The sequence below is a fragment of the Micropterus salmoides genome, unplaced genomic scaffold (genome assembly GCF_014851395.1).
Source record: "Micropterus salmoides isolate LMB-PRFRI ecotype aquatic unplaced genomic scaffold, ASM1485139v1 Ms_hic_scaffold_22, whole genome shotgun sequence".
In the NCBI taxonomy this organism is placed as follows: domain Eukaryota; kingdom Metazoa; phylum Chordata; class Actinopteri; order Centrarchiformes; family Centrarchidae; genus Micropterus; species Micropterus salmoides.
The window spans coordinates 656,558-683,729 of record NW_024041373.1 but is presented as its reverse complement, the minus strand read 5'-3'; the positions used below and the strand labels follow the sequence as shown (position 1 = coordinate 683,729).

Genomic DNA, 27,172 nt, shown 5'->3' with positions numbered 1-27,172 from the left:
ATTAATTTATTTTCTTTTTCATTCTCAGCAAAATATTGACATATTATTAGTTAAGGGTGATTTGTTTCTCTCAACAGATCAGGATTGAAAATGATGCCTTTAAATAAAGTAAGATGAGACACATTATTGAGATGCATATAGAGTAGTGCATAAAGTCACTACCTAACCAACTTGTACAAAGGGGTTATTTAAACTTCTCCTACTGCAGTACATATTGGGCTTGTAATTTAAATTCATAAGGTGAAGCAAAAACATGCACATATGCCAAACATGCAAAAAATCGATCCTCCCTACCCTTTCCCAACTGTGATCTCAGGACACTTCCCACTGCTCTCAAATATGCCACTGTCAAACAACTCAATTAAGAAAAAACAGTGGACAGAACAGACATCAAAAACTTCCTAATCAATTTAACCTTATTTTCACTTGTCTTTTCTATACACTTGCCCACAACCTGCAAGAACCCTGTCAGTCTGGATTCAAGGGTGGTATTTAACTGAGATGGCCAGGGTTTGTCCCACAGTTCAGAAATGACACCTGGATCAGCAACAACAAACCCGCCTTGAGCAGCTGTGATGGAATGCAACATAAGAGGAGCAGGGCGACAAACAACTGGCTGTCATCTCGAGTCATCTTAGAGTTATCTTCACTTCACTGTCTTCACTGTGGTCGCTCTGCTCTGCTGATTGCTGACTTAGCCCATTGCCCGGTACTGCTCCTAACACAGGGAGCACAGGTTTTTTCTTTTTAGTATTCCAGTATATTCAGGCAGTGGATAACTGAATCTAGAATCAAAAAGGTTAATCTTTGTACATTCTCTGCATTAATGTCATTGCAGTCATTTACATCTCACAATAGGCAGGATATAGTTAATGAGATATAGGAACTGTATACTGTGGATTTAAAAATATGAATGTTTTGATATATTTATATGGATACCCGCTCACATAGGAAGTAAGGGTAATAAAACTGATGCTTTTGCAAAAGAGGCTCTGAAACATGAGCAGGACATGGACATTTCACTCCATGAAGCAAAAGAAGCATCCTTAAAAGGTGGCAGCACAGATGGGATACTGCAGGAAACACAGTACAATAGGCCTACAGCGAGAAGTGGGCACAGTGAGGGCAGCTGGAAGGAGCACCAAAGAGGAGAACATCTTAACAAGGCTGAGGGCAGGACATACCAGACTTAATGAAACACTGCACGTAATAATCAAACATACCTCAGGATTATGTGGCCAGTACACAGGAATCAGTGCAGCATGTCATTTTTACTCCTAAAATATTCTCCAGAGTGAGAAACGTTTACGACGGAAATCAGGAAGCTTGGAGTGGAAGAGAAATTTGCCATCAGGTTAGGGAGACGATTCTATAATTTGAAAGAAGAAACTGGGCTGATCAAAATAATTTAGTGCTCAGTGAAATATGTTTGTATGTTTTTGTTTCATAGATAGGCTAATTCTGGTCCACACTACACCTGTAATGCTTGCCACCCTCTACAAGATGAAAAAAGAAGAAGATACAGTAGGTGGCGGTATGCGCCTTTTACGTTGGTTTTCGAGCCGCCAAATAAGAGAAAGAAGAAAAAGAAGGAAGTCGGATGTAAACATGTCAAAGTCCAAAATCTTATGACTTGGTGAACTGTTTTGAGGTGAGAGACAGTAGAATGAACCGCAGCTCGTTATCGATACATTTGTTATATTCGTTGATTACAGGTGTGTTGGTTGGCAGTAAACTAACTGGACACTTAGCAAGCAGTGAACACACCGGTGCTCGACTCTTGCCAAAGTTTAACGTCTGTGTTCCCAGCAGATGTGGATGAAGGATCCAGATCCTTTACTGAAGTAAAACTACTAATATAACAGTGTAAATGAAATTGTAACCAAAGTAAAAGTAGGTTATTGTAATTGTTGACGGGGGGCTCATTTCTAACTATTTTGTATCGGATTGCCGTGATTATTTTCATTATGGATTAATGTTCTAATTATTAATCGATTTTCGAAATTCTGAAAATAGTGAGAAATGCCGTCACAATGAGCCAGAGCCCATGGTGACACCTTCACAGTGCTTACTTTGTCTAACCAACAGTACAAAGCTCATTAATAGGCTACAAATCAATTAAAATAATTAAAAGGAAAAGCAGCTAATCCTCACATTGATGAAGGTGAAACCATCAAAGTTTTTGCCAGTTAATTTCAATGTCAATCTAATAATTGTGTCAGCTGTAGGCTACTTGTATAAAATGTTGAGTGGTTTAATTTATAACAAAACATATTTTATTAAGTCTTCATATGTCTTGTGTGTAGAAAGTGGCATGAAAAGTAAATACCTCAAAATTGTGCTTATAGTTCTTGAGTATGTAGCCTTCTTAATTACTGTACACCACATAAATCATCATAACTCGTTCAGTTTGCTGGACATGTATTTATGATAAAGGAAACTTTTTTTTACTATTAAAAATGTTGGTTTTCACACCAAAATGGCTACTATCGTTTGTAGATAGCAATAGCAATAATAATATTTATATAGGCTATAGGCCTGGATAATATTTCAGATGAACTTACCCAACATAATTAGTTTATAAGTTCATAAGTATTTTCTTTTGTCTTAATGCATCATAAAATAGCATTTTGTTTATAATTTTGAAGATATATAAAGACCTCTGGCATGCTTCAGGATTCTTTTTAAAGTAGTGAAATAGTCATATTCTGCTCACTTACATTTTAAGTCATACATTTTTTTTTATTTTTTTTTTACAAAAATGAGACTTATCAGTATCAGCAGGGTGTGCAGAGTTGCAGTGTAACAGTAAGGTAAGTTACTTTTGTAGCGACAGTTCAGGCACATAAGTGACTGGATGTCATGTTAGCACATGAAACCTAACACCATAATAACTAGAACAACAAAACTGTTTTTATAAATGTACTTTTCAGCATCTTACTGATATACAGTACACAGTAACACAGTTTATTAATGCTAGCATACCATATTATTTCCAACCTGTCTTATCTGTTTTATTATGATTGTTATAGGTATTTTAATTTCCTGTTGTTTTTGTATTATTTTAATTGTTTGATTTTTTTTTTTGCCTCATTGCAGTCCTAAAATGTTTAAATCCTGGTTCTATCATGGTTCAACCAATTATTATTCTGTTTGAAATAAGGTTGCTTTTTGTTTGTATCAGGAAAGTCACTTAACTTTGTTAGCTATAAAGAAGGCTTACTATTGAGATATTTCAAATTTAAGACATTCAAATCTGCTAATTATTGTAAAATCCCTGTTGTGTGGTATTGGGTTTTCTCTCATTAGAACATCCAACGGCAGCACAAAAGTCTGGCATTTTTATAGCCTCCACATAATCATACAGTCAAAAAGTTAGCCTGTAAGTAATGTGGTGGGGTCAGTCAGAATATCCTTAACAACCCTGTTACTCAATGCAGATGTAACCTTTCTAGTAGCACTTGAAGCAGTTATGTACCTGCATGATTCTTGCAATTTTTGGGTTGTATCCACATGTTTGAAATGCACTTACTGTAAGTGTTTTTGGATAAATGCGTCAGCTAAATAAATGTAATATGAAGGGTTATGTCCTGTTCTGTACTGCCCTGTCGTGGTTGTTGTAAGGTCCAAGATGACTCAGGTAAGCCATCAGCAGTGGGGAGAGGTGTCCGGCCTGGGCAGTGTGGACCTGTGGGTCCTGCAGTCCTCCCAGGTGCGCGTGGAGGTTCTCACCTTGGGTGCCATCATCAGGTCTGTGTGCACCAGAGGGAAAGATGGTCAGGAGGATGATGTAGTCCTGGGCTATGATGACCTGGAAGGTAGGAAGGAACTTTTTCTTTCTCACATAGCACTAGACTGCTTTAAAAATGAAGGGAATGTTTAGATTTCAGAATTAGATAATAATTGAAATGGATGTTTGTTGCACTGTAATCAGATTTTTCAGGCCAGGCAGGGAAAATTCTCTAATCATAGAACTGCAATGTAGAAATGAAGGCACTTTTCTATTAAAGAGATGCTTATGTGTGGCTTTCAGAAATTAAACAGAAAATGTTTGCATCAGTATGCATGGTGAGTGTATATAACCCCATGTTCTTTATTATATATATATTTTATTATTAGTTCAACAAATTGCAATGATGATCACGTTCAAATCATGCAAACATAATATTGCTTTTTTAAAATTTAAATAATATGTATGACATAGTTCTGTTATTCTGGTAGAAGAGTTTCAGAATTGAGACGCTGCATTATGTCATGCCAGAGCAACAGAGTTTGTTTTGAATTTTAGTAAAAGCATTTTGGGCAGCACTTGAACACAAGCTGATAAACCTTTATTGTAATGCCAGCCTGTGTTCTGCATTTGATAGAACAATAGGTGGTGATGCTTCTGGAAAGAGCAGAGACAGAGCAAATGAGATGAATGTAAGCCAGGCATTACTTTGGTGAAGGTAGATAAGAATAACCTGTGTTGTTGTGTGTTGTGTTGTCAGGATATGTGTCAGATAAGCGATACCTGGGAGCTACAGTGGGCCGTGTGGCCAACAGAATTGCACGGGGACGCTTTGTAGTGGAGGGAAAAGAGTTCCAGCTAGATGTCAATAATGGACCCAATGCACTTCATGGGGGGCTGTATGGCTTCAATAAGGTAAGACTAAGTGAATATGTGTTTGTGCATCATTAACTTGATTAAGCTTATTGAAAGCTTACAGCAAGTTCTATAGAACCTGAGTGGAAAAATAGCCCAATGCAATATCCTCATAGAGATATAGAACAATAGTGATGGTGGTAGTGATACAGGTAAAAATTAATGAATAATGATACTAATAATATCAATATTAACTATTAATATCAGGACATAATAATAACTGTAGCAATAGGTGTCGAGCAGGAACATGGGTGCAACAGGAAGCCCGCAACCACAGATCCAGACACCACAGCTCTGGAGCCACAAACACCTGCAGAAAGCAACAGAAGGAGAGAGGAGAGGGACTAGAAAGCACAGGGGAAGAGGGAAGAAGTCGACTTAGTAACGTGCATTAATGGCATAAGAGTGCTTACAGATGGAGAGGGAGAGGAGGAGAGAGGAGCTCAGTGCATCATGGGAAGTCCCCCCGCAGTCTAGGTCTATAGCAGCATAACTAGGGGATGGTTCAGCCTGCCTCCTGAACCCAAACTGGGACCTGATTCCACAGGAGAGGAGCTTGATAACTGAAGGTTCTGGCTCCCATTCTACTTTTGGGTACTCTAAAACCACAAGTATCTCTGCATTCTGGGAGCGCAGTGCTCTTGTGGCTAATATGAAAGTAAGCTAATATGGGAGAAATGTGATCTCTTTTCCTAGTTCTCCTGTCAGTACATGTGCTGCAGCATTCTGGATCAACTGGAGAGTCTTAAGGGACTTATTCAATTCTTTTTCAGGTAAATGAGGGTTTCTAAATAAAGTCATAATATGAGTTGCTACAGGATCAAAGTATCTTAACATTAGTTTTCATACCAGTAAGAACACGGTGAGGGAAATGTGCATCCACCCACAGAGCTTATGTTGTTATGCTGGGCTTTGCAAGCATAGTGAATGGTCAGACAACTATCTCCATAATACCCATAATCCATTGTGGGTTTTTTGCTGTAGTGGTGTACTGTACTCTCTCTGTGCTACAACTTGTTGCTACAGATTACACCTATTTCTCACCTGCCCAAAGAACCAGAACTAAAGCAAACACTACTTGGCGTAAATGTTGCTTTACATTGTTTCTTTACATTCAGTCACGCCCTTTGTGTTGTGTTAAACAAGAGCACACAGACATCATAGACATTTTGATCTATGTTGAGGATGAATGTTCCATGTAGATCCATGTAGAACAAATTTGCTCCTATAACTTCAGATTAAACCTCATATTCATCTACTGATTTATTTTATAATTTATGTTTTTATTGTCAGCCATGCTAGCAGCTCTGTGAGGCTGTATTTAGGGACAGGGATGCTTTGAGCTAAATGCAAAATTCTTTATCCTGAGAGGGACATCTTATTACCAAATGTCATGGCAATCCATCCAATAGTTAATAATATATATAATGTAATAATAATAGAATATTTCACTCAAAACCTGAAATGTCAGCCTCATAATGGCACTACAGGAAAATAATGTTTAGGGTAATAAGGATTCATCCTCTGGGATCCATGAATGTCTAGTGCCAATCCATCTAGTAGACGATGAGATGTAGAGAGAAAAACGTCAGGGGATCACCAAAGTCAACAAGATTCATCCCCTGGTGATCACGCATGGCTATACCAAATTTCATGGCAATCCATTCAACAGCTGTTTGTTTAGTTTTTATTATTTCAGTTTGGGCGTGTGGTGGACCGACCAACCAACAGGCTGACATTGCCATGCCACTAACGCGGCTCAAAAAATGCAAAAGCAAAAAAAACTAAACTAAACGGTTGCCATTTAATGCTTTTGTTTATACAGCATGTATGCTTTTATCTCTTCAGGCTATCTGGCTTGCTACAGCCGTGGAAGGTGGTGTAAAGCTGAGTCATACTAGTCCAGATGGAGACCAGGGTTATCCTGGCGAGGTTCAGGTCTCTGTCTCCTACACCGTACAGGTAAACACACCTGATTCATAACTTAACAGCTCTGGCTGATCACTCTCGAAGCATCCCAAACATTTTTTTATTTTATTTTGAAACCGAGGTTTGCTTTTGGCTGTGGCGATCTGCTTGGAGAGTGTTGCTCATGAATGATTCTGTTTAATGGAAACCAAACAACTTTTGCTTAAACTAAACGATCTTGGATGATCCCATTTAATTGATTTTGCATATTTAAAAAAATGGTTTGCAGATGCCAGTTCAGTAAAATTTGAGTTGTGTGTTCAGGGGGAAACACTAACTGTTGAATACCATGCCCGGTCTACAAAAACCACCCCCATCAATCTCACCAACCACTCCTACTTCAACCTGGCTGGACAGGTAAGGGCTCATGATCAGCTTGTATCATCATCCAATATCTCACCGCTGTATCTGTTGTGAAGAGGTGGAAGGAAAACAGGAGGAAAGAGAAATATGAGAGAGGGCTACTCTTTTAATTCACCATTAATTATGATTATCTTTAATGTAGATCAAAGGAATTCTAGAGAAAGGAAAAGCAGAGATAGAGAATACAATGGAAAGATGAGGTTGGTTAGTAAAGCAGGCAGGCTGTTTCTTATCACACAGCTCTGCAACTATTTCAGCTGTAAGGCAGAGGATGCTGCATTTGTAGTTTCAGAGGAGTAAGTACTTAAATTCAACTAACAACTACTGTAGCAAAATCATAAGGCAATTGAGGAATTCACATATCATTATAATGTTCATTACAAGTTATAACATTTTAGTCAGGACACAATGAAGTCAACTGATGGACTTTCCAAAGAGGACGGCTTAAAACCAATACATCCATTTTTCTTGATTTTTGCCCTGATGGTGTCACTACAGTACAGTACTGTGTGTGTGTGTGTGTGTGTGTGTGTGTGTGTGTGTGTGTGTGTGTGTGTGTGTGTGTGTAGGGTGCTACAGATATCTATGACCATCAAGTGTCCATCACTGCTCAATCCTACCTGCCTGTGGATGACACATCAATTCCTACAGGTAAAAGATTATTAGATAATAATAATGTGTTAATAATGAAAGAAAAACAGCCTCTGCTAGAACTTTTTCTCCAACAGCAAGCTCTTGTCTTTCAACTCCACAGCCGATTGCTCTTTTTCTCCTGAACTCTTTGTGTTCCCTGTGCCACAGTCTACCCGGCTCTGCCTCTGTCTTTGTGTCCTTGTCTCTTTAGTACTCATTTACTTTGTGTGTATGTTGAATCTATCTTTACTGTGTGGTTTGTACTGTATAAACTTGAATTATCACATGTGTTTGCCATGATCACTGTTAATACAGAACTGTAGAAGTATGACCACCTGTCCTTTTGTGTGGGAGTGTGTTCTTTCAGGCTCTGTCAGACAAACATGCTCATTACTCTCCAATTAGCTTTGGTTTCCCCTGGAGACAGAGGAGCTAATGACTCTTTATTTATATCACAGAATCTGTGTTAGAATGGAAATCCACCTCAAAGGCTGAATTAGAACAAAACTTAAAAATATTGAATTAATTCTCTGTCATGCACAGTCAAAAGTAGAAGGATCTATTCAAGTATTAACAAGCTGGCCCTGCCTATTTTCCCAGCCACTGAGCTTCCTGACTGTTAATCCCCAACAGGATAGTTTGAAGGTGAGAGATGTGACGTAAAAAATAGAGCTTCTCCTAAATGGTATAAATCTGATAGTGTGGGTTCAGTACAATGATATAAGCGACCCACTGAGGGGCTGTGCGGCAGTGAAGGTAAGATGACAACCTTCACTCCCCTCTAAGGTTCTCAATGGTAGTACAGCTGAATACACAGCAGAACTCGTGAGAAGTGAGCTGTTTCAGGAAACGCTGATGGGAACGAGGTAGAGGAGTTTGTTGTAAATTGAGGAACTACAAGCAAGATTTTGCAAGACTTTTTCCTAATGCTACTCCAACACAACAAACTTATATGTAACTCTGGCTCAGGTTTCTACCGTCGTCTTGCAGCAACTCGCCTCTCGTGAGATTTCAGAGCGAGAAATGTGCTTGAGTGAGACTTCTGTTCCCTGTTAAAAACAAAGGGAGTCACCGAGAGTCCCTCGTGGGGATCCTTGACAGTCTGAGCCTGTCAGTGGCAAAAAGTTCTGTTGTCTGTTTTCGAATGCTCTGTTTTATAATTTTTTCACCTTGTGGTGTTAGGCTATCTTGGCCAGGTCTCGAAAAGGAGATTTTAATCTCAAGGGACTTCCTGGTTAAATAAAAGGTGAAAGAAAAAAGAGCTAAAAATATTTACACTGCAGTGCAGCAGCTTGGAAAAAAAATGCTGGTTAACATGAAACATCTTAGAAACTGAATGGAGGGGTGTCAGGCTGGCACTGCAGAGTAACTGACCGTGTTCAAGGGCAGTTGGTGCTCAAGCAGCTTGGTCAAACCTGAACCCTAACCTGGAGCCTCCTTGATCAAAATGTGCATAGAACACCATTTTGAAGTGGTGTAAAAGAAATGCCCGTAGCCGCAAGAAAGTTGGTACTTTTCAAACATACGCACAATCCCACTTATTGTACGTCCATCTGCTACAGGTTCAGAGGGACAGTGATGGAACCTTTTGTTTGAATGAGTTTGCTTTGATGAATTAATTTGTCAAAGCAGTGACATGATATGATTATCATCACAATCACTGCCCTGTTGTTTTGGTAGGGGACCCAGTGATGCTTGTTGCTATAGATGCAGATACAGAATAAAAGGGGTCCTCAGTTAAGTAATGGTGTTAGATGTCATTTGTTATTTATAGCCTTCCATTCATTCCAATGCAACACTACCACCAGCTGATTAACCAATGGACTCCCATGGTGATGCTATTTCATATTACTGAGGTTTCTCACTATTTTTTTTTAGTCAATGGACCACATCTCATTATCTAACATTTGTTCAATGATAAATTATACACTATTCAGTAACCTAATCTATCCACAGGAGAGATCAGAGGAGTGGAAGGCACGCCCTTTGACCTCAGAAAGTCTGTTCTTATTGGCCCTCGGCTGAAGGACGTTCCAGGTCCAGGGTTTGACCACAATTTCTGCCTGTCAGCACCTGGAGACGCCTGGGTGGAGAGGCATGCTGCCAGGTTTGCTGCAGAAGTCATTTTCTCCCAAACACACTTACACACAGAGCAGTGCCTTTAAAGCCTGGTAGGAAAACCTCTTTCTCCATCTCAGAGTGTGTCACCCAGCCAGTGGCCGAGTCCTGGAGGTTTCTACCAGCCAACCAGGAGTACAGTTCTACACTGCCAACTTCCTGGATGGCTCCATGACAGGAAAGGGCGGGGCCAGGTACAGGAAGCACAGTTCCTTCTGTCTGGAGACACAGAATTGGCCTGATGCTGTCAACCAGGTATGTTGACAGTAGACAGAAGCAACTTTTGTTGGGTTTTAATATATCATTGAGAAGTTTGAAATCGCAATTTTCTTTTAACGTATACAATCTAATAATACACTAAAATCATTAGTAAATGATTTGTTCATCATTAATTAAGCTATTAACGGTTCCTTATAAGAAGGTGCTACCAAAGTGGAGTGGATTGAAAGAAAACATTTGGAATAAAAGCTTTTGATTTTGCAGAAAATAAATTGTTATCTATAGTGAAATATTCTAGACTTCTTTACATTCATGGAAGAGGGCTGTGGAATATGGTCAAAATCTCCAGAATAAGCAAAGTAAATGAACCGTGCATTTATAATATTCTACCCCAGATTCGATTCTGTTGTCAAGAATGAATCTCCATGCATCATATCTAAAGTGTATATATACATATCTTGTAGAGTTATACATTTTCAACACAGTCACCATCTTACACAGTTTCCAGTCTATTAAAGTCCAACACCATTTCAAGGTTCAAGGTACATTTGTCATACTACAGCACAGGGCTGCACAATGAATTTAAAGTTGTAGCCCCCTTTTGGAGCCTTGAGTGCAGAGGATCGGCTGAGAAGTCTCACAGCCTAACAGAAAAAGCTGCTCTGCAGTCTGGTGGTGCGGCAGCAGAAACCTCTATATCTCTTCCCAGAAGGCAGCAGGGTGAACAGGCTGTGGCTGGGTGGGTACTGTCCTTTAGTATCCTTTGGGCTCTGCAGACACCTCACCTCACCGATATCACTGATGTTCAGGAGATGGGTACCAATGATCTTCTGAGCAGTCTGAATCCCCCCCTGCAGAGCCTCCGGTCCTGGGCCGTGCACATCCCATGTTAGTGATGTTCCCAGTCAGGATGCTTTCTGTTGCTCCTCTGTAAACGCTGACAAGAACTTGGCGTGGGAATTTGGCCTTCTTAAGCTTCCTCGTTTCTAAACTTTCTTCACCAGCGTGGAGATGTGAGACGACCATGTCAGGTTCTCTGTGATGCTGATTCCCAGGAACCTAAACCTGTTCACCTGCTCCACCTCAGCTCCACTGTAGACAGGAGTGTGTGTCTTTATCTCCTTCTTCCTAAAATCAAAGATCAGCTCCTATGAATTTGTTTATTACAACTTTAGCTTACATTTTTAAGTGCATTAAATAAATTAATCGTATTTTTGGAGTGATAAGAAGTTCTTGAAAGTCAGTTGATGACCACTTATTCAGTGCCCACGGATTTTAATGTCGAAACAGCGACATGCAGCCACTGCAACTGAATGAATAAGGCTAAGATTGTCATACACTCCCGACTGTGTAACTGAAGTATAAATCGGGTTTAAGCACAAACTCTCTCTGGCTTATCTCCTGCGGTTCTAATTTGTATAGTTATGTCAAGTGTGGACAGAAAGACTGAGCAGGTGCAGTAAATGATCATTTTAATGAACACCAAAACAGGAAACAATAATCCACAAAAATAAGGAACAAACCAAGGGGACATGGAAGACCCTCAACAACTAGTAACTTACAATCCAACAAAGTCAAAGGAAAAAGCAGACCTAACTAACCAGGTGGAAGGTGACAAGACAAGGCACAGGTGAAGACAATCGGGGGAGAATTAACACTGGCAGGAAGGAAAACAAGGGCAAGAGACAAGGGAGAGAACAACCACTTAAAACCAGAAGTAAAGTGCACATCAAAAAGCACAAGGAAAACTTTAACAAAATAAACTGCAAACATGAATGAATTTATAACTGACAGAGAGAAAACATAATACACCGAGACAGGAACTAAGAACAAGCAGTAAGTAAACATTCATACAAAGAAGAGAGAAAATCTACATAACCCTGGAAATGCAGTATAACAAAACCGAAACCATAATGCAAAAACCCCAAACCACAACACTTAACGGTCTGCTCTCTGAAGAGTAGAGGTATTGAGCTGGTGTCCTTGACTCACACAAAGTGTCACCTGTGCTGGATAATTGCACGCGACACTTAGAGTGCTAATAAAATTCTTGGTATCGTTAGAAAGTAGACTACATTACTATTGCAAAAAATACATGAATACATGAAATACATAAGGGTATACTGGGTCAGCTGCCTGTGTGGTAGCACATAAATATTTAACTGTATTACAAAGGCAACTATGAAGGGGGAGAATTATTTGGCACTTAAGTTTTTGTGGACATGAACGCAAACAAAGTCCACACAGGATTAGATGCAGAGTAGATGACGTTCACATTCTGACACGTTTCAGCTCTTATTTTGAAAGGCTTATTGATTGTAGTCACAGTCTCTGTGGTAAACCAGTGTCAAAATTAAACGCAAAGCGATCTGCAAACACACTGTGATCCGCAAACACAGATTTGACACTTGAATGCTGAGCGTTGCACAGAATCTGAATCTTGAAACAGTGGTTTAGAAATACAAGTTAGACTGTTCAAACTGTGAAGAGTGATTTTGTGGAAATTTGCAATTTGTAACACAGCCAAACAGTAGTGTCAACAAACAACAAATATGAAACTATCTACAAATAGAATATGAAACACACGCGCAGACAAATCAATAGCATTCATTCAAATTGTGGTTTTCAAGTACAAGTAACTGATTTCTGTTTGTGGATCATGGAGAGTGTGGATTTCAAATCTATTTACAGATCATGTTTTGTGTCTGTATTTCAGGCAATCCCATGTAAGATGACCTCAAGGTTGAGACACTCTAGTCTAATTAATATTACTGTATATTACAATGTGTTCTACAATGTCTTTCTGTCTGTCTGTCTGTAGGCTTCATTTCCTGACTGTCTTCTGCGTCCCGGTGAGGATTATCAGCATGTCACTCGTTTCACCTTCACCACTATCTGATCTGACCTCCAGCAGTGGGACAGAAAAGAAGAAAGCTGGGTACTTTTAAGTAGAAAGTGAAGTCCAATAATTAATTGTACATATCAAGGTTCCCAGTATAGTCATGTACCATACAGTTGAGCAGTGCAAGTCCAGTTCCCAACTATGTAACTGTGTCATTGGTGCATATGTTTGTAATGTGAAGATCTTTACCACACTAGTGCTGTGATGTTTGCCTCCTTTGCATGCACAATATTTAAACCTGTGCATGTAAGGCGTGAGGCAGTGACATGATGTTGATAACAATGGTAATGGGCTAGTGTGATTTATGATCCTGTGCTATGACATTCTGACATTAAAGAAAAAGTAAGAAAGAGCTTACTCACTCAAGCAGGTTATTACCATTTGCCACAATTTGTCCTCATCTTTACACAGGATTAAGTATTCCAAGAATATTGAGTGAGGAGGCAGGTGTTGGTGAAAGGTCATTCTACTACTCTGCTGAGAGACGTGTTGTGATTAGGGTGGCAACTTGGTTAGGTTTAGGATATTACTAGAGCAACTGGAGAACTGTGTGGGACTTACTGGCATAGTGCTAAATGGTTTGAATCCTATTTGAAGGAAAGGGACTACTTTGTGTATGTAGGTGGCTCAGATGATAAACAAGATAAATTACAAGATATGTTACCATAATAATGCAGATGACACAAAAATGTATATTTCATATAATATTTCACCAGGGGATTATAATCCAATACAAGCGCTAAGTGCATTAAACAAGTCAATCATTGGATGTGCCAGAATTTTGTTTCTATCTCTATTAAAGATTAAAAAAAAAAACACAAAGCAAGCCAGAAATCTTGGTTTGGTCATGGACTCAATTTCCATTGCCACATTAAGACGATGACAAAGTCAGCTTACTATCACCTGAAGAATATATCAAGGATTAACGGACTTATGTCTCAGCAGGATTTGCAAAAAACTTGTCCATGCATTTATCTTCAGTCAACTTGACTAATTTTAGGTCTCCCTAAAAAATTTATCAGACAGCTGCAGTTGATTCAGAAAGCTGCTCAAGTCCTCACCAAGACCATAAAAGTGGATCACATCACGCCAGTTCTGAGATCTATACACTGGCTTCCTGATTTTTAAATAATGCTGTTGTTTTATAAAGCACTGAATGGTTCTTCGCAAAACCATCCAGACCTCTCAGGTCTGCTTTCTGTCCCCATAGTCTAAACTAAATATGGAGAAGCAGTGTTCAGTTTTTATGCACCAGATATCTGGAACAAACTCCCAGAAAACCGCAGGTCTGCTGCAACTCTCAGATGGTTAGACAGCCTTCACAGTCAGCGTCATTAAACAGAATTTCCTGCAGGAAAGAGTGAGGGCTCTGATTCACATTGTTAACAGTGCCACAGACACAGAGGGAGAAACACTAATGACACCAGCCTCCCAGGTAGTTTAATTAGTTGGTTTATTTCTTATCATAAACCGGCTCTTCTTTTGGAGTTTTTGTTTCTTACTATGTTATTAATATTTAAGGAGGACTGTGATGCTATCACAGTCTTGGCAGTGTTATTTAATCAAATAAATTCTACCACAATTTAGTTTAAAATATTAACATTAGTTCTAGCATGGTACTATGGATATTAGATAATGCTGAACATCAGCTATCTTCCTGCCATTCACAAAATACATAAAAGCATGACGACAGATAAGACACCTACTATCACTTCTACCACATTTGTCACATTTTATGACTTATCTACAATGTTATAATGTTGGTTGTTCATGTTAAACATGGCCAAAGCTTCAAAAAATGAGATTAAAGTATTTATAAGAAATCCCTGTGAGCAAAAACCTCAGATTTCCTCCTGTTCTGAACACTCTGTTTTCAACTGCTTTTTCTACCAGCAGTTTTGTTCTACCTATTACCGAGCCAGACGGAGCCAGTGTTCCATATATGCTCATGTGCTCCCACACTAAAGGCATGGCAACGCCCACTCTCCAACAACAGCCTGGTAACATGCTTCAGGTCTTGGCCAAACAGAAGACAGTGGGTTTTGAGAGGGGGGGCCTTAAAGAGACAGGAGCATCTACAGCTTGTTTCAGACAGAGGCTGAAATGAAGGCCTACATGAAAAGTCAGTATAAGAAAAAAAAACTTTTTTTAAACTTTGAATCATGCCATGCTGCCATACAGGCATCACAGAACTACAATATAGGACTGGAAAAGCAGTATAATAGGTCTCATTTAAAGGATAGGTTCACAATCTAAAAATAATAGGCAGGTGCCGATATTTTGTGCACATATATTCCAAAGTTTATGTGATGCTACAGTAGGCCTCAGCATTCTGAGCTAATTAAAATCAAGTGGATATCTTCCAAAGTTATAGTCTCTAGTATAAAATCCCCTCTTTGTGTTTCCAAGGACAATGTTTCCTCATTGGGCTGTGGTGAAGGGGCAGTAACAAAAAGACTAAACAGTTTTTAGACTTAATAAAAAAAAAATCTATATTATTGAAAATCATTTAATTAAACATCTGTCAAACTGTCTTTTGATCATGCATGGTGAAGTTTAAGTGTTGGTGTTGAATTGGCAGGGTGCTCCTTTTTGACTGCACCTCCGGGCAAGGCTGTCTAAATTCAGCCCACATTCCCCAGTTCTATGTAGACAAGACCTAAGTAGTGGATTGGTGTGTTTCAGCAAATCATGATGGATTGCAAGTAAAAAACTGCCATTTCTATTATCAGTACATTTTGTAAAAGATAAAATCGTGACTTAACATCCAGTAAAAACATTTGTAGCATTTTCTTTATTATTATTATATTTATTTCAATACAATCAAATTTTGCATAAAGTAGTAATGTCAGCCTTCAAAAGGCAGTCACACTGAGCCAATCAGCAGCCTGCTACTGGTCTGGGAGCTGGAGAATGGGGTAGGTGAAAAACAGTCCATGTTGAACCAGGCAGGGTAGATGGAGGTCTGGAGGAGATATTCAGGGACAAGTGACCTGGGAACTGAAGCACAGGGGTGATGCAGAAGAACTCCGGGCAACCTAAGGGGCTGGGGAAGCAGAAGACGAGGGTGGAACCCCTCTGGAGACCAGTGGTGAAGGCAAAACTTCTCTGAGGCCTGCGGAGAAGGCCAAACCCCTCTGGTGGCTGATGAAGCATGAGGAGCAGGAAGTGGCCGGACTGCTGACTGGACACGGGGAGCAGAAATCGACCGGACCACCGACCAGACACAAGGAGCAGGAGACAGCCGGACCACTGATGAAGGACCTGGTGGGACTGAATATCATAGACTCCCAGTCAAGCTAGCACAGTCTCTTGGATGGACGTCCAGGAGTCTCTACTTTGTCGAGGCCGGGATGAAGCCTGGTGGCTAGCAGGCCGAGAATCAGGTTGGCGCCAAGCTGGCTGAAAACTGGGAATCCGGCTGAGGCTTGGCTGCCAGGGAGGCTGGAGTGACTGGCTCTGGAAGAACAGCTGGATGGTTGGAGAGTGTTTTGCAAAATCTATTACCAGAAAGGAACCAGGAAGATGGGATCCTCATAACACATAACACAGCTCAAGTGCTGACATAAAAAACAGGAGATTTGGACCCAGGCGGAGTATTTGCAGTTTACAAAGTTTAATTATTGAAGATGGTGAACTCACAGTGAAGACAATCTAGAATCCAAAGGTAATAGTCCAAAATCTGAAGACATTGTTTGGGCACAAACAAATTGTGGGACGAGGGTGGAGATAATAAAACACAAGTGGCAAACGGGACACCAGAGGTAGATACCTTCAAAACAAAACAGGAAACGCGAAACCCCAAAACCTTGACAAGCAAATAGCAAAGAATTGAATTGGTATTCCTTGTGTCACAAACAAAATGCAGCATGGCATTTTGTTTGTGCACTGAGTACTCCTCTTATAATAAACTGCTGAGGAAGGACTCCCTCGGCCTGTCACCCACTTATTTCCAGCTTCATGATAGCAGAACACTCAAAAAAACAGCTGAGCTCAACCAATCAGGACACCATCCTATGGGATCCATCCACCGGTCATCAGCCCTCCTGCTCAACACCAAACCAAGGGTCAACACGGGCTGAGTTGGTGATCAGGGGCTGTGAGAAAAGCACAGAAAGGACCGACTCCCTCCCCTGCTTGAACCTCTCCAACCGCTATGCTCCACTGGCTGTTTAAAAACCCGGACCATCCAGCTGATCCCCCTGTACATCCCCCTGCCCCTGGCCAAGTCCCATCCACACCATCTGCCAAACCTGCACCCTCCTCCCCGCCGGCGGCTGAGAGCTCTGACACCAAACGGGTGACTCGGGTCCGGAGAACAAACCCAGCGGCCTTCTCCTCAACCTCGATCTACCCCGCCCAGCGCAGGATTATAAAGGAGGCCGTGCTCCGACGCTCCAGCAGACCACCTTGCCTGGATGCAACTGGCTCAACAGCCCCGCCCGCAGTAACACCTGAGCCCCACCGAAACGCGAGCTCCCTCGTCATCCCTGACCTCGCCCCCTTTTCGTCCCTTCCACTTTGATAGTGGGTGATAGCATTATCAGGAACATCCATTTCTTCAACGCCACCACACGCTGTCTTCCTGGAGCCACAGTCCTGACTCTGCTGAGCAAACTGAACTGCTGCACTCACTCACATCCTCCATAAACGGGGTGGATGTGGCTCAGGAGGTAGAGCGGGTTGGCCGTTAATCGGAAGGTCGGCGGTTCAATCCCTGGTTGCGTGTCGAAGTGTCCTGGGCAAGATACTGAATTGCCCCTGGCTATTCCGCCAGTGTATGAGTGAGTGTGAATGTTAGTTGAATGTTGAGCACTTAGACTCAGTGTATGAATGTGTGTGACTGGTGAATGCAGATGTAGTGTAAAAGCGCTTTGAGTGGTCAAAAAGACTAGAAAGGCGCTATACAAGTACAGAGTATTTACATTTACATTGCATAAACCTGGTGCTTGGCCATAATGACACAGCTCGTCGGGATTCTGAGCAGACAAAAAAGGATTTTATTGAACTTTTAGCCTTTTTTGTGGTAAATCGTTTTTTATCACTTGCAGGCTTAATAATTTTATCACTTTTATCATTACTCCTTACCCATACACATCCGAGATTGCAGCGACAATCACTTATCAAAACCTACCTTTTTAGACTAGCTTTTAACATCAAATAATGTTATATTACATCTACTGCTGCTTACAACTTCTGCTTTTACTGTAAAGTGTCTTTGAGTGTCCTGAAAAGCGCTATAGAAATAAAATGTATTATTATTATATAATTATAATATTGTATGAAACCATATAAGTATTGAGCCATATGGACAGATTAGAGTTTCAGGGTCAACAGTCACAATATAACTGCACTGTAATATAAGTGACAAAGCCTGTTTATTGAGAAATATTTTTAGGGAAGTTGCAGTGCAAAACAGTCCTAAGACAGTTTGTGACCGTTCTCAAAATGTGTGTGCGTGTGTGTGTGAGTGAGAGAGAGCTAATGTTCAGCTATCCTGACAATGCCAGTATCTCCACCATCTGCTCCTTACTGTACAACTGCTTGCAGGCTTAATAATACATGATTATTGATTTAGAGTGCTGTTACACCGTAGGTCCCTCTAGAATAATGTGATCATCTACACCAATCAGTACCAAAATATGTAGGTCTAAATCTATCCAAAGGACAACGCGTTCCTTAAAAGAAAATGTAGAATTGAAGGAATGATGTGAAGGGAGAGAGAGCCTGCGGGTGGGAACAGAAAACTGATGAGGTGGTGAGTGGGAGGGAGAACCTGGCTTTTAGCTGCACTCTGTAACAGTAAGAGAGAGAGAAGGGGGCTGTGCATGAATCATGTGAAACTGCACTGGAATTAAACAGCGTAGGAAGCAATAGAAGCATAGAAGATTATATATTTCCAAATTCAGCTGTTGATCCATGACATTACAAAGTAGAGCTGAGAGAAACGCACTATTTCCAATAATGGGAGATCACACTGGACTCTCAACAGCTAAGAAATCGTTAAATGCTTAATTTCAGCTTTATTTTAAGGACAAGTCAACCAGTCTGTTAATGAGGTATGAAGTATTGCCAGCCCTCCAAATACAATGTTGTGTATGCTGCATTGCCAGACTTTTACCCAACTCTGTCACTGTACAAGTTAGTAAACTACGTGGTGGCTATGTATAGTGAAAGGCCAGTATGGACATGGTTTAAACAAAAATCACAATACGGATACAAATATTTTTCTACAATTGACAACCACGACTGTTATTGCAGATAGACCTGTCCTGGCCCCTCACCAGGAATATAATTTCCACGAAAATGACATCGCAAATGTATGCAAAATCACATTTAACATAATCAGCTTGATGTTCAATGCAAATAACTGTTTCGCTGTTCTGCATTAAATATGACAAAACTCTTCGTGAGTTGAACAACAACAGTTTGTAAAACAATAACATTGTAAAAAATATAGGTGCAAGCTGCAACGATTGATTTGGATGCAAGTTTCTTATTTAATAAACAAGAAACAAATCTCTAGATTTTCTTTAAATAACATTATGTAAGATGTGGGGGGTTTGTGCGCCCCTACTGTTTGTAATTCACCGCTCTTGTCTTTTATTTCTCAAAGCTCTCGCCAACGTCCAGCAGCCTCTTTCTTGGTCACTCTCTTTTTCTCTTCTTAGTTTCCTCCATCAACGTCCTCTTCAGTCTTTTCGCCTAGTATTAGCTAACGTTATGTCCACAGAGCCAACAAAGCTAGCCAACAAAGCTAGCCAACAAAGCTAGCCAACAAAGCTAGCCAACAAAGCTAGCCAACATAGCTAGCCAACAAAGCTAGCCAACAAAGCTAGCCAACAACCGACATAAGAGCACTTATACCGTAGTAACGTTACTGATGTCTTACCGTGGTATCTACTAAGTTTGCTAACATCAACTTGAGGTTTATAGCTAGTGGCTAAACCTCTGGCACAACAACACAAGACACAACAAGCCAGCTAATAGGTTTTTAATGACTAGTCCAACAGCAAGAAGGCCAGCTCAGCATCTGTCCTGCATCCATTCAGCTCTTTGAGCTCACGCCAACGAATAAAAGCCAGTCTGATATTTACTCTTGTCCATCTCTTGCTCGGTCACTCTCTTTCTCTTCCTCACTTCCTCCAACAACGTCTTCTCCAGTCATTCTGCAGTCTCTGCCTTGAAATCCATACTGAGAACATCAAGCTAGCTTCTTCCAAAAAACTCATATTGTACATTATATACTTTTTGCTTCTTCTGAGAGATGATAGAGAGTTGTGTTGTGTGTGTGATGTGGTGCCAAAAAGCATTACACCTTTCTCGTGATAGATTTCTTACCTGGGATTCCAAAGCTGGCGTTTCAGAGCCCGAAGTGGTAATGATGAAAGACATATCATTCACCCTATTACAAGTCAGTGGACCATGAAAATGATTTTGTGGCTGTTAAAAAAATGTATTGTGGCCATCACTATTTACTGATGCTCTTTTGAGGGTTTTTAATCTACTTTCAAAAACATCTGATGACACTTGTTTTCACATGACTACATTTGTAGTTAATTTTTTGTTGTCAATTTTGAACTTTATTTGGAAATTCTAACTGGACGTAGCATATTTATTGTTGCTAACTTGGCATCAGAGCCCTCTGCATACAGAATTTAAGCTAGAGGGGTACCTACAGCGTCATTTTGAAGTGGAGGGCCACTGAGCAAACAGCAGTATTTGACGAGTTGGGAATATTAATGGTAAATGGACTGCACCACACCACATGTCACATTCATACACTGAAGCAGTGGCTGCCATCTAAGGTGCTAACTGCTCATCAGAAACTAATACATTTACACACTCCTACACTAACAGCACAGGCATCAGGAGCAATTTGGGTTCAGTATCTTGCCCAAGGACACATTGACATGCAGACTCAAGAACCCGCAGATCAAACCCCTGACCTCCTGATTCGTGGACGACCCCCTCTACCTCCTGAGCCATAGCCATGAGAACATGTTGTAATGTTGTAATAGGAACTCAAAGAGCACTTGAAAACACATCACATGCATGAATTGGCACATTGTTGGCAAGTAGGCCACTTGGGGATTTGAACCCCCAGAGAAGGTGACTGCACCACTGATGTTTCCACACATCTTCTCACAAGTTGAGACAATTTGTTGTTACATCACAAGTGCCAGATGGCTATTATGTCTGTTTAAACATAAAAAGCCAAAACAGTCAAAATGTTGCTGATGAAATATGGGGAAAAAATATGATTCACATAATTCACATGTCATACTGGTTTCGGCTGTATTGTCAAATATTCTGGTGAGAAGCTAGGTGAAAACTCCTGAACGTGTGTCTCAAAGGGGGTGAGGGGGTAGTGATGGAGCAGTGGATAAGACACATGCCATTAGTGTGAGAGACCCAGGTTCAATTCCAACTGTGACACATCCAACAATGTGTCCCTGAGCAAGACACTTAACACTTAGTTGCTCCAAAGACGTGCAATCTCTGCTGTATAGCAATTGTCACTTTAGATAAACGCATTCATGATTTTTTGCAAATTTTAGAAAATGACCTATTTTGAAAAAAATTTAAGTTGTTTGTATAATTGAAACAGATGACAGATGGTTTCTGACAAGAGAGAAAAAGTTGCAACATTTGACATTTTAGAGCCGAAGACCAGTGGAGCAAAGATGCTGATACAGAACTGAGGGAAATTAAATTGATTAAAGAATTGAATTTTGAATTTTGACTCTAGAAAAGCCATTTTCAGGAGAACTGCAAAAACATAAACTTGATTATTACAGCACCACCTTGAGGTCAGTGAGTATCATATGTACCTGAGGCTGGATGTTTGCAATCCACCTGTAAATTTTGGTGTTTTGTGAACAAATGAAGTGACAGTCGCAAGCAAGCTGAGCTTGGTAGTTCAATCCCCTCGACTAACTCGATTAACAAATAATTTTACTCGTACCACCTGTGAAAGGATCAACCTTTAAGTTGGTACATTATTGCATATTTGTTTAGTTTCAGATGAGATTCAGAATCCATGGAAACAAAAATGTTTTTGATGTGGTGGAGAAGATGGAAACAATAACACAGCAAGTAATGTAACTAACCTAAGCTAAGTTGTGGGTTAGCAAACTGTCGCTACAGTTGCTGCTCGGAAGCTAACATGAAGCTAACATGAAGCTAACATGCAGAGAGGACGAGACGGTCCCAGAGCAGCACAGCAGCTCCAGACAGCGATACTCACAACTCTCCTGCTGCTATAGCTAACATCACAACAACAGCATGTCTACAGCAAACATAATTCACTATACTTGTGGGGTCCGACCAGCTTTGTGGGAACCAAAATGTTGCACTGCACAAGTTGAGACTTAGATTTAGGGTTCTAGTATGGGGTAGAATTAAGGTTAGGCATGTAGTTATGATGGTTAAGGTTAGGGTAAGGGACTAAGGAATGCATTATGTCAATGAGATTGTCCCCACAAAGATAGTAAAATAAACATATGTGTGTGTGTGTGTGTGTGTGAATTAGTCTGTGAATGTGTGAATCACACCCTTTTGAAAGTATTAAGTGGAAGGATCATGTGAACAATCTAATCTTTCAGCTGCACTGCAGTGTTGTCCAACAGGCCGAGCTACCCGAAAGCTGATCTGAATCACAGTGTCAGTGTGAAAACAGGGGCCATGGGAAAGACCAGACATAGAGGAAGATTAAGTGTGTCTACAGGGTTCGAAATAGAGGAACAGGAAATGGCTCTGCTATATTACATAATCCTGTGGCCCAACAAGCACAGCTGCATACGTGTAGGCCTCGATACCTACACATGCATGACATAGCAGCAACCTTGTGACACTCTAACCAGTGTCACACAAATGTGTTATTTGAGCCACATACTAACTTGTAGCATTTGAATAAATTGCATCACTGACACATTTGAAGCTCGCAAGATTTCTGCAAGGGTGGTGTCAAATTTTTTTTTTAAAGGGGCACTTCTCCAATCACGATCACGATCAGTTCACTCATCATGATACCACTCAGCCTGCTTCAAATAAACTCTATTATATTGCATGTTGGCACCTAATCACTACATTGTGGAGGGAGTCTGCACATGGGATTACCTAACTATAAGAAAAATATTCAATATCACCAGACTTATACTTTGAAAACTTTAACGAACTGTGATTTTTCAAAGCAACATGATGCAAGTAATGGAGATCCAAACAGGCCAAACTGTTTACTACACTTAAATGGGGTGGTGATGGCGCACTGTGAGACACCCACCATTGTGTCCTTGAGCAAGACACTTAACCCCTAGTTGCTCCAGAGGCGTGTGACATATATAGCAATTGTAAGTCGCTTTGGATAATAGTGTCAGCTAAATGAATGTAAATAGACGCGTAAAATCACTTTTTCTGAAACAGCTACAAGCTACACACTTTCTGACACACACAACATTAGTATAGTGAGGGTACAGTTAAAAGAGGAAACCAATATGTGTGATAGCATAAAGCCAACATATTGGAGTGAAGCAATGTTGAAAATTGTATTGATTTACAGTATGACCTACAGAATTACACAACATCCATGGGATAACACAGTGGTGGAAAGTAACGAAGTACATTTACTCAAGTTCTGTACTTAAGTATAATGTTGAGATGCTTCTACTGTATTTGAGTACTTCCATTTTGTGCTACTTTATACTTCTATTTCATTACATTTTACAGGGAAATATTGTTCTTTTTACTCCACTACATCCATTTTATAGCTATAGTAACGAGTTACTTTTCAGATTAGGATTTTACATGAAAATCACATGATCCATTTATATAATACAATGCATTATTATACATTAAACTACCCTTCCTACTGTGACATACAGTCCATTAAACAATTCCTGTTCCTTATTTTGTTTCTCTGTTAATTGGCTCCCAACTCATGCCGCAATATATATAAACCTTTATTTAAACAGGAAATGTCCCATTGAGACACAGTCTCTTTTACAAGGGAGTCCTGTATAGCACAAATAAAACCATAAGTTGAAAAACAATACATTACATAAATTAAAATACAATACAGATTTACACAAAGTTTACAAAATATTTACATAGAAAAAATACAATGAGTTCAAAATATATGAACAAACAAAATAAGGACTAAATGTAGAGATCTACCTACCATTAATTAAAAACAAGTACATTCGTCCGTGAAAATGTCAGATATTCTTTTTTTAAAAGCAGCTAAGGAAATTAGTGCACCAATCTTAAGCCTAGACTGGAGTTCATTCCAGGATGAAGGGCCATAGTAAGACAGACTCCTCTTTCCTGCTTCTGTCCTCATTCTTGGTACCTTACACAGTAGTCCGTCACTAGATCTTAAATGATATGTACTTTGCATATGAACAAATTTTAAACAGATATAAGAAGGCAAAAGACCTAAAATAGCTTTATAAATAAAAATGTACCAATGTAGCATCCTGCGCAGTTTGAGTGATGGCCAATTTACCCTACTGTATAAGATGCAGCATTTATGATGAACCTGAGAGCCGCATGATAAAGAGGGTCAAGCTTTGACAGAGTAAATGGACATGCAAATTGATAGATGATATCACCATAATCTAGCTGAGACAAGAATAATCCTGCTACCAGTTTTTTCCATGTAGTCCTAAAAAAGCAAGATTTTAATCTATATAAGTATTTATAGTCGCAAATATCATCGCCTTTGTCTTTTTTGCATTTAAAAGTAGCTTCAAATCAAACAAGGCAGTTTGTAATGAGGCAAAGTCTAACTGCAAATTTGCATAGGCAGTCTCGGGTGTAGGGGCACAAGAATACATAATTGTATCATCCGCATACAAATGATGTGTTCAAAGTTACTGCAGACATTGTTTATATAGACGATAAAAAGCAAAGGACCCAGAACTGATCCTTGTGGGACACCCTTTTTTAGGACAACAGGATCAGATGTTACATCCCCATGCCTTACAATTTGCAATGTCCCACTAATTTAAGAATAAACTTTAAAATGAAATGAACATTGCATTCAGTCATTGATTTTGGTGTCTTGCAACCTCTGCAGGGCAGTGACGATATCTTCCAATTCCAGTACTACACACTGAGCAAGCTAAACATTAAGAAGCAAAACATGACATACAGCATGAAACACAATATGTCAAGAATATCAAAGAGGATGAGATGAACTGTGGACAAGAAGAAATATCAAATAAAGGGTATAAATGGCCATACAAAAGAAGAAAGTCTTCCATCTTCAGAAAGACATTTTGCTATCTCTTTTTGAAATCAGTGGTGTTCTAAAATTGCAGTTTGATTGATGTTTGAAGGTGCATATTGTTTCATTTCCTGTTAGTAAATATGTTGATTTCCTTTATAAAACTGTAACTGTAGTATAAAAAATGATAAGACATTTTGACATGTTACAGTTGGAAAAGCACAACCGTGAGCAATAAAATGAATGGTGCCTGAATTCCACTTAGCTGCTTCAGTTTCATGGTCCTAGTATTGTACATGATAGTGCACACTGTCATGGCTTACTGGGACACTTGAATAGATCAGAGGCATTGTTAATGTGATAAGTAACACCTGTGCTTTTATACTGTGACAAGACAAAATGTGTGCTGGGACAAAAGACTGTTGTAGTATGAAACTGGAACATAGCATGTGTCCTGTAGTTCAGGGAAACACTTCACACACAAATGGCCTGTGGCTAGCTTTCATATGCCTATCAGTGATTCTTTCCATATACCAGACGCCTTTCACAGCAGGCACTTAACTAACTGCTGTTATTAATAACATTAGTGATGTCTCAGTAATACCTCTCAGTGAGCCAGCTTGCACCTAACTGGAATGCAGCCTTTATTATGGTTAATAATTACCCTGCAATGCTCCTGCTGTGACTTGTCAAAATGTCTGTTGTAAAAAGGTCTATTGTCAGTTTGAGGTTTGACAGAAAAAAAAGGCTTTTAGACGCACAAGATCCACCAGATAATGAAAGTCTATGCAAGGCTCCAGCCTGCTGTAAACAGTATCTGCTGATGACTTGTACATTGCCAGGTAGTTATAGGAAAGCATCTACTGACCACACTGATGAGTCAGATGCTGTTCACGTGATTTCATCAGAGCGCTGAAAAATTCAGTTTTCACAGCAGATCTTTTACAGCAGGTCAAAAATGTATAATCACTTTTAGTTCAAAACCAAATTAGATCTGTTTTGTTCATAATATAGTTTATTAAGTACTTGCAGAGACAGACACCACTAGAGGGAAGTGAGAACATCAGTTTTTTGTTGTTGTTGCTGCTTAGGGGAACTAACCCCTGCAATACATCCCACCCCCAGGCTGTGATTGGACAGTCAAGTTTTTCATTTGGCATTGGCAATGTGTTGCCATTTAAATACATAAATAAAATGCTCCCTTGCACCTCCTCATGAAAACTAATGACAATGCTTTTCATTTATTACTGACAGGTTTAAGGTGCTCTCTTCTGGACAACAGTGAAATGCAACACACCTGTTATGGCATGGATAATTCATGTCACAATGAAAAACCATTTAGTTATTAAAGACATGAAACCAAATAATTTCCTTCAAATATGTTTTTCATGTAATAATGACACATACATATAAATGTGAAAATATGTTTAAATGCATTTACTTTATGGTTTTGTTTGAGTTTCTATTAATTTAGACATTTTAACCTTCCATAAAATCCCTAAATGTATGGAGTCAATGCAGCTGCCATAAACTTGGCTTGACCTTTTTTGGGGACGTTATAGCCTACTTAGAAAGATGTTCGGGTAAGGTTAGTCCCCATAGAAAGGCCCATTGATGTCTTGTGAGAAATTAAGCCAGACATGATGGTGACAAGATAGTTACCACTTTAATAATGCAGCAAACAAAAGCTCCAACTGACACTGTCACCTCCATTTCTAGCTAGCCCACCGTTCCCCTCTTGGCTCCTTCTCTGCGCACTCCTCTGCAGAGTGTGGAGGGCTGTCTGCTGACGCATCGACACCGGCCAATCACACGCACTATCTCCAAGGTGCAAGCCCAGACTGCCCAATAAGAGAGCAGTATGGGGCGGGATGTGTTCAGTCCACTACACCTCCACACATAGAAAATCAGTGGGGTTGAGAGCGATAGAAAGACAGAGAGTGGAGCCGCGAGACGGGGACATATATCTAAGGAGACACAGACAGATACACGGAGGCTTAACGAGGAGACAGTACAGGACAGCTGCTGACATGGACGTGCCAGTTTGACCAGCTTCACACACAGTCTCTCCAACAGGTCCACCGCAGCCGCGAGC

At 40.0% G+C, this 27,172-nt stretch overlaps 1 protein-coding gene across 1 annotated transcript; it reads left to right on the top strand.

Moving 5' to 3' along the window:
* Positions 1-1,657: 1,657 nt before the first annotated feature.
* Positions 1,658-13,614, top strand: galm (galactose mutarotase). Its single transcript, XM_038737463.1, has 9 exons — positions 1,658-1,844; positions 3,625-3,818; positions 4,491-4,645; positions 6,494-6,607; positions 6,878-6,970; positions 7,546-7,627; positions 9,566-9,716; positions 9,808-9,982; positions 12,768-13,614. Exons 1-9 carry the CDS (start codon positions 1,813-1,815, stop codon positions 12,843-12,845), a joined length of 1,074 nt encoding a protein of 357 aa, XP_038593391.1. The 5' UTR covers positions 1,658-1,812; the 3' UTR covers positions 12,846-13,614.
* The last annotated feature ends 13,558 nt before the right edge of the window (positions 13,615-27,172 follow it).

Coding starts and splice junctions, on each gene's coding strand:
- galm (XM_038737463.1), top strand. CDS start 1,813: ATGTGGATGAAGGATCCAGATCCTTTACTGAA. Junction 6,971..7,545: donor ACTTCAACCTGGCTGGACAG/GTAAGGGCTCAT, acceptor GTGTGTGTGTAG/GGTGCTACAGATATCTATGA. Junction 9,983..12,767: donor GGCCTGATGCTGTCAACCAG/GTATGTTGACAG, acceptor GTCTGTCTGTAG/GCTTCATTTCCTGACTGTCT.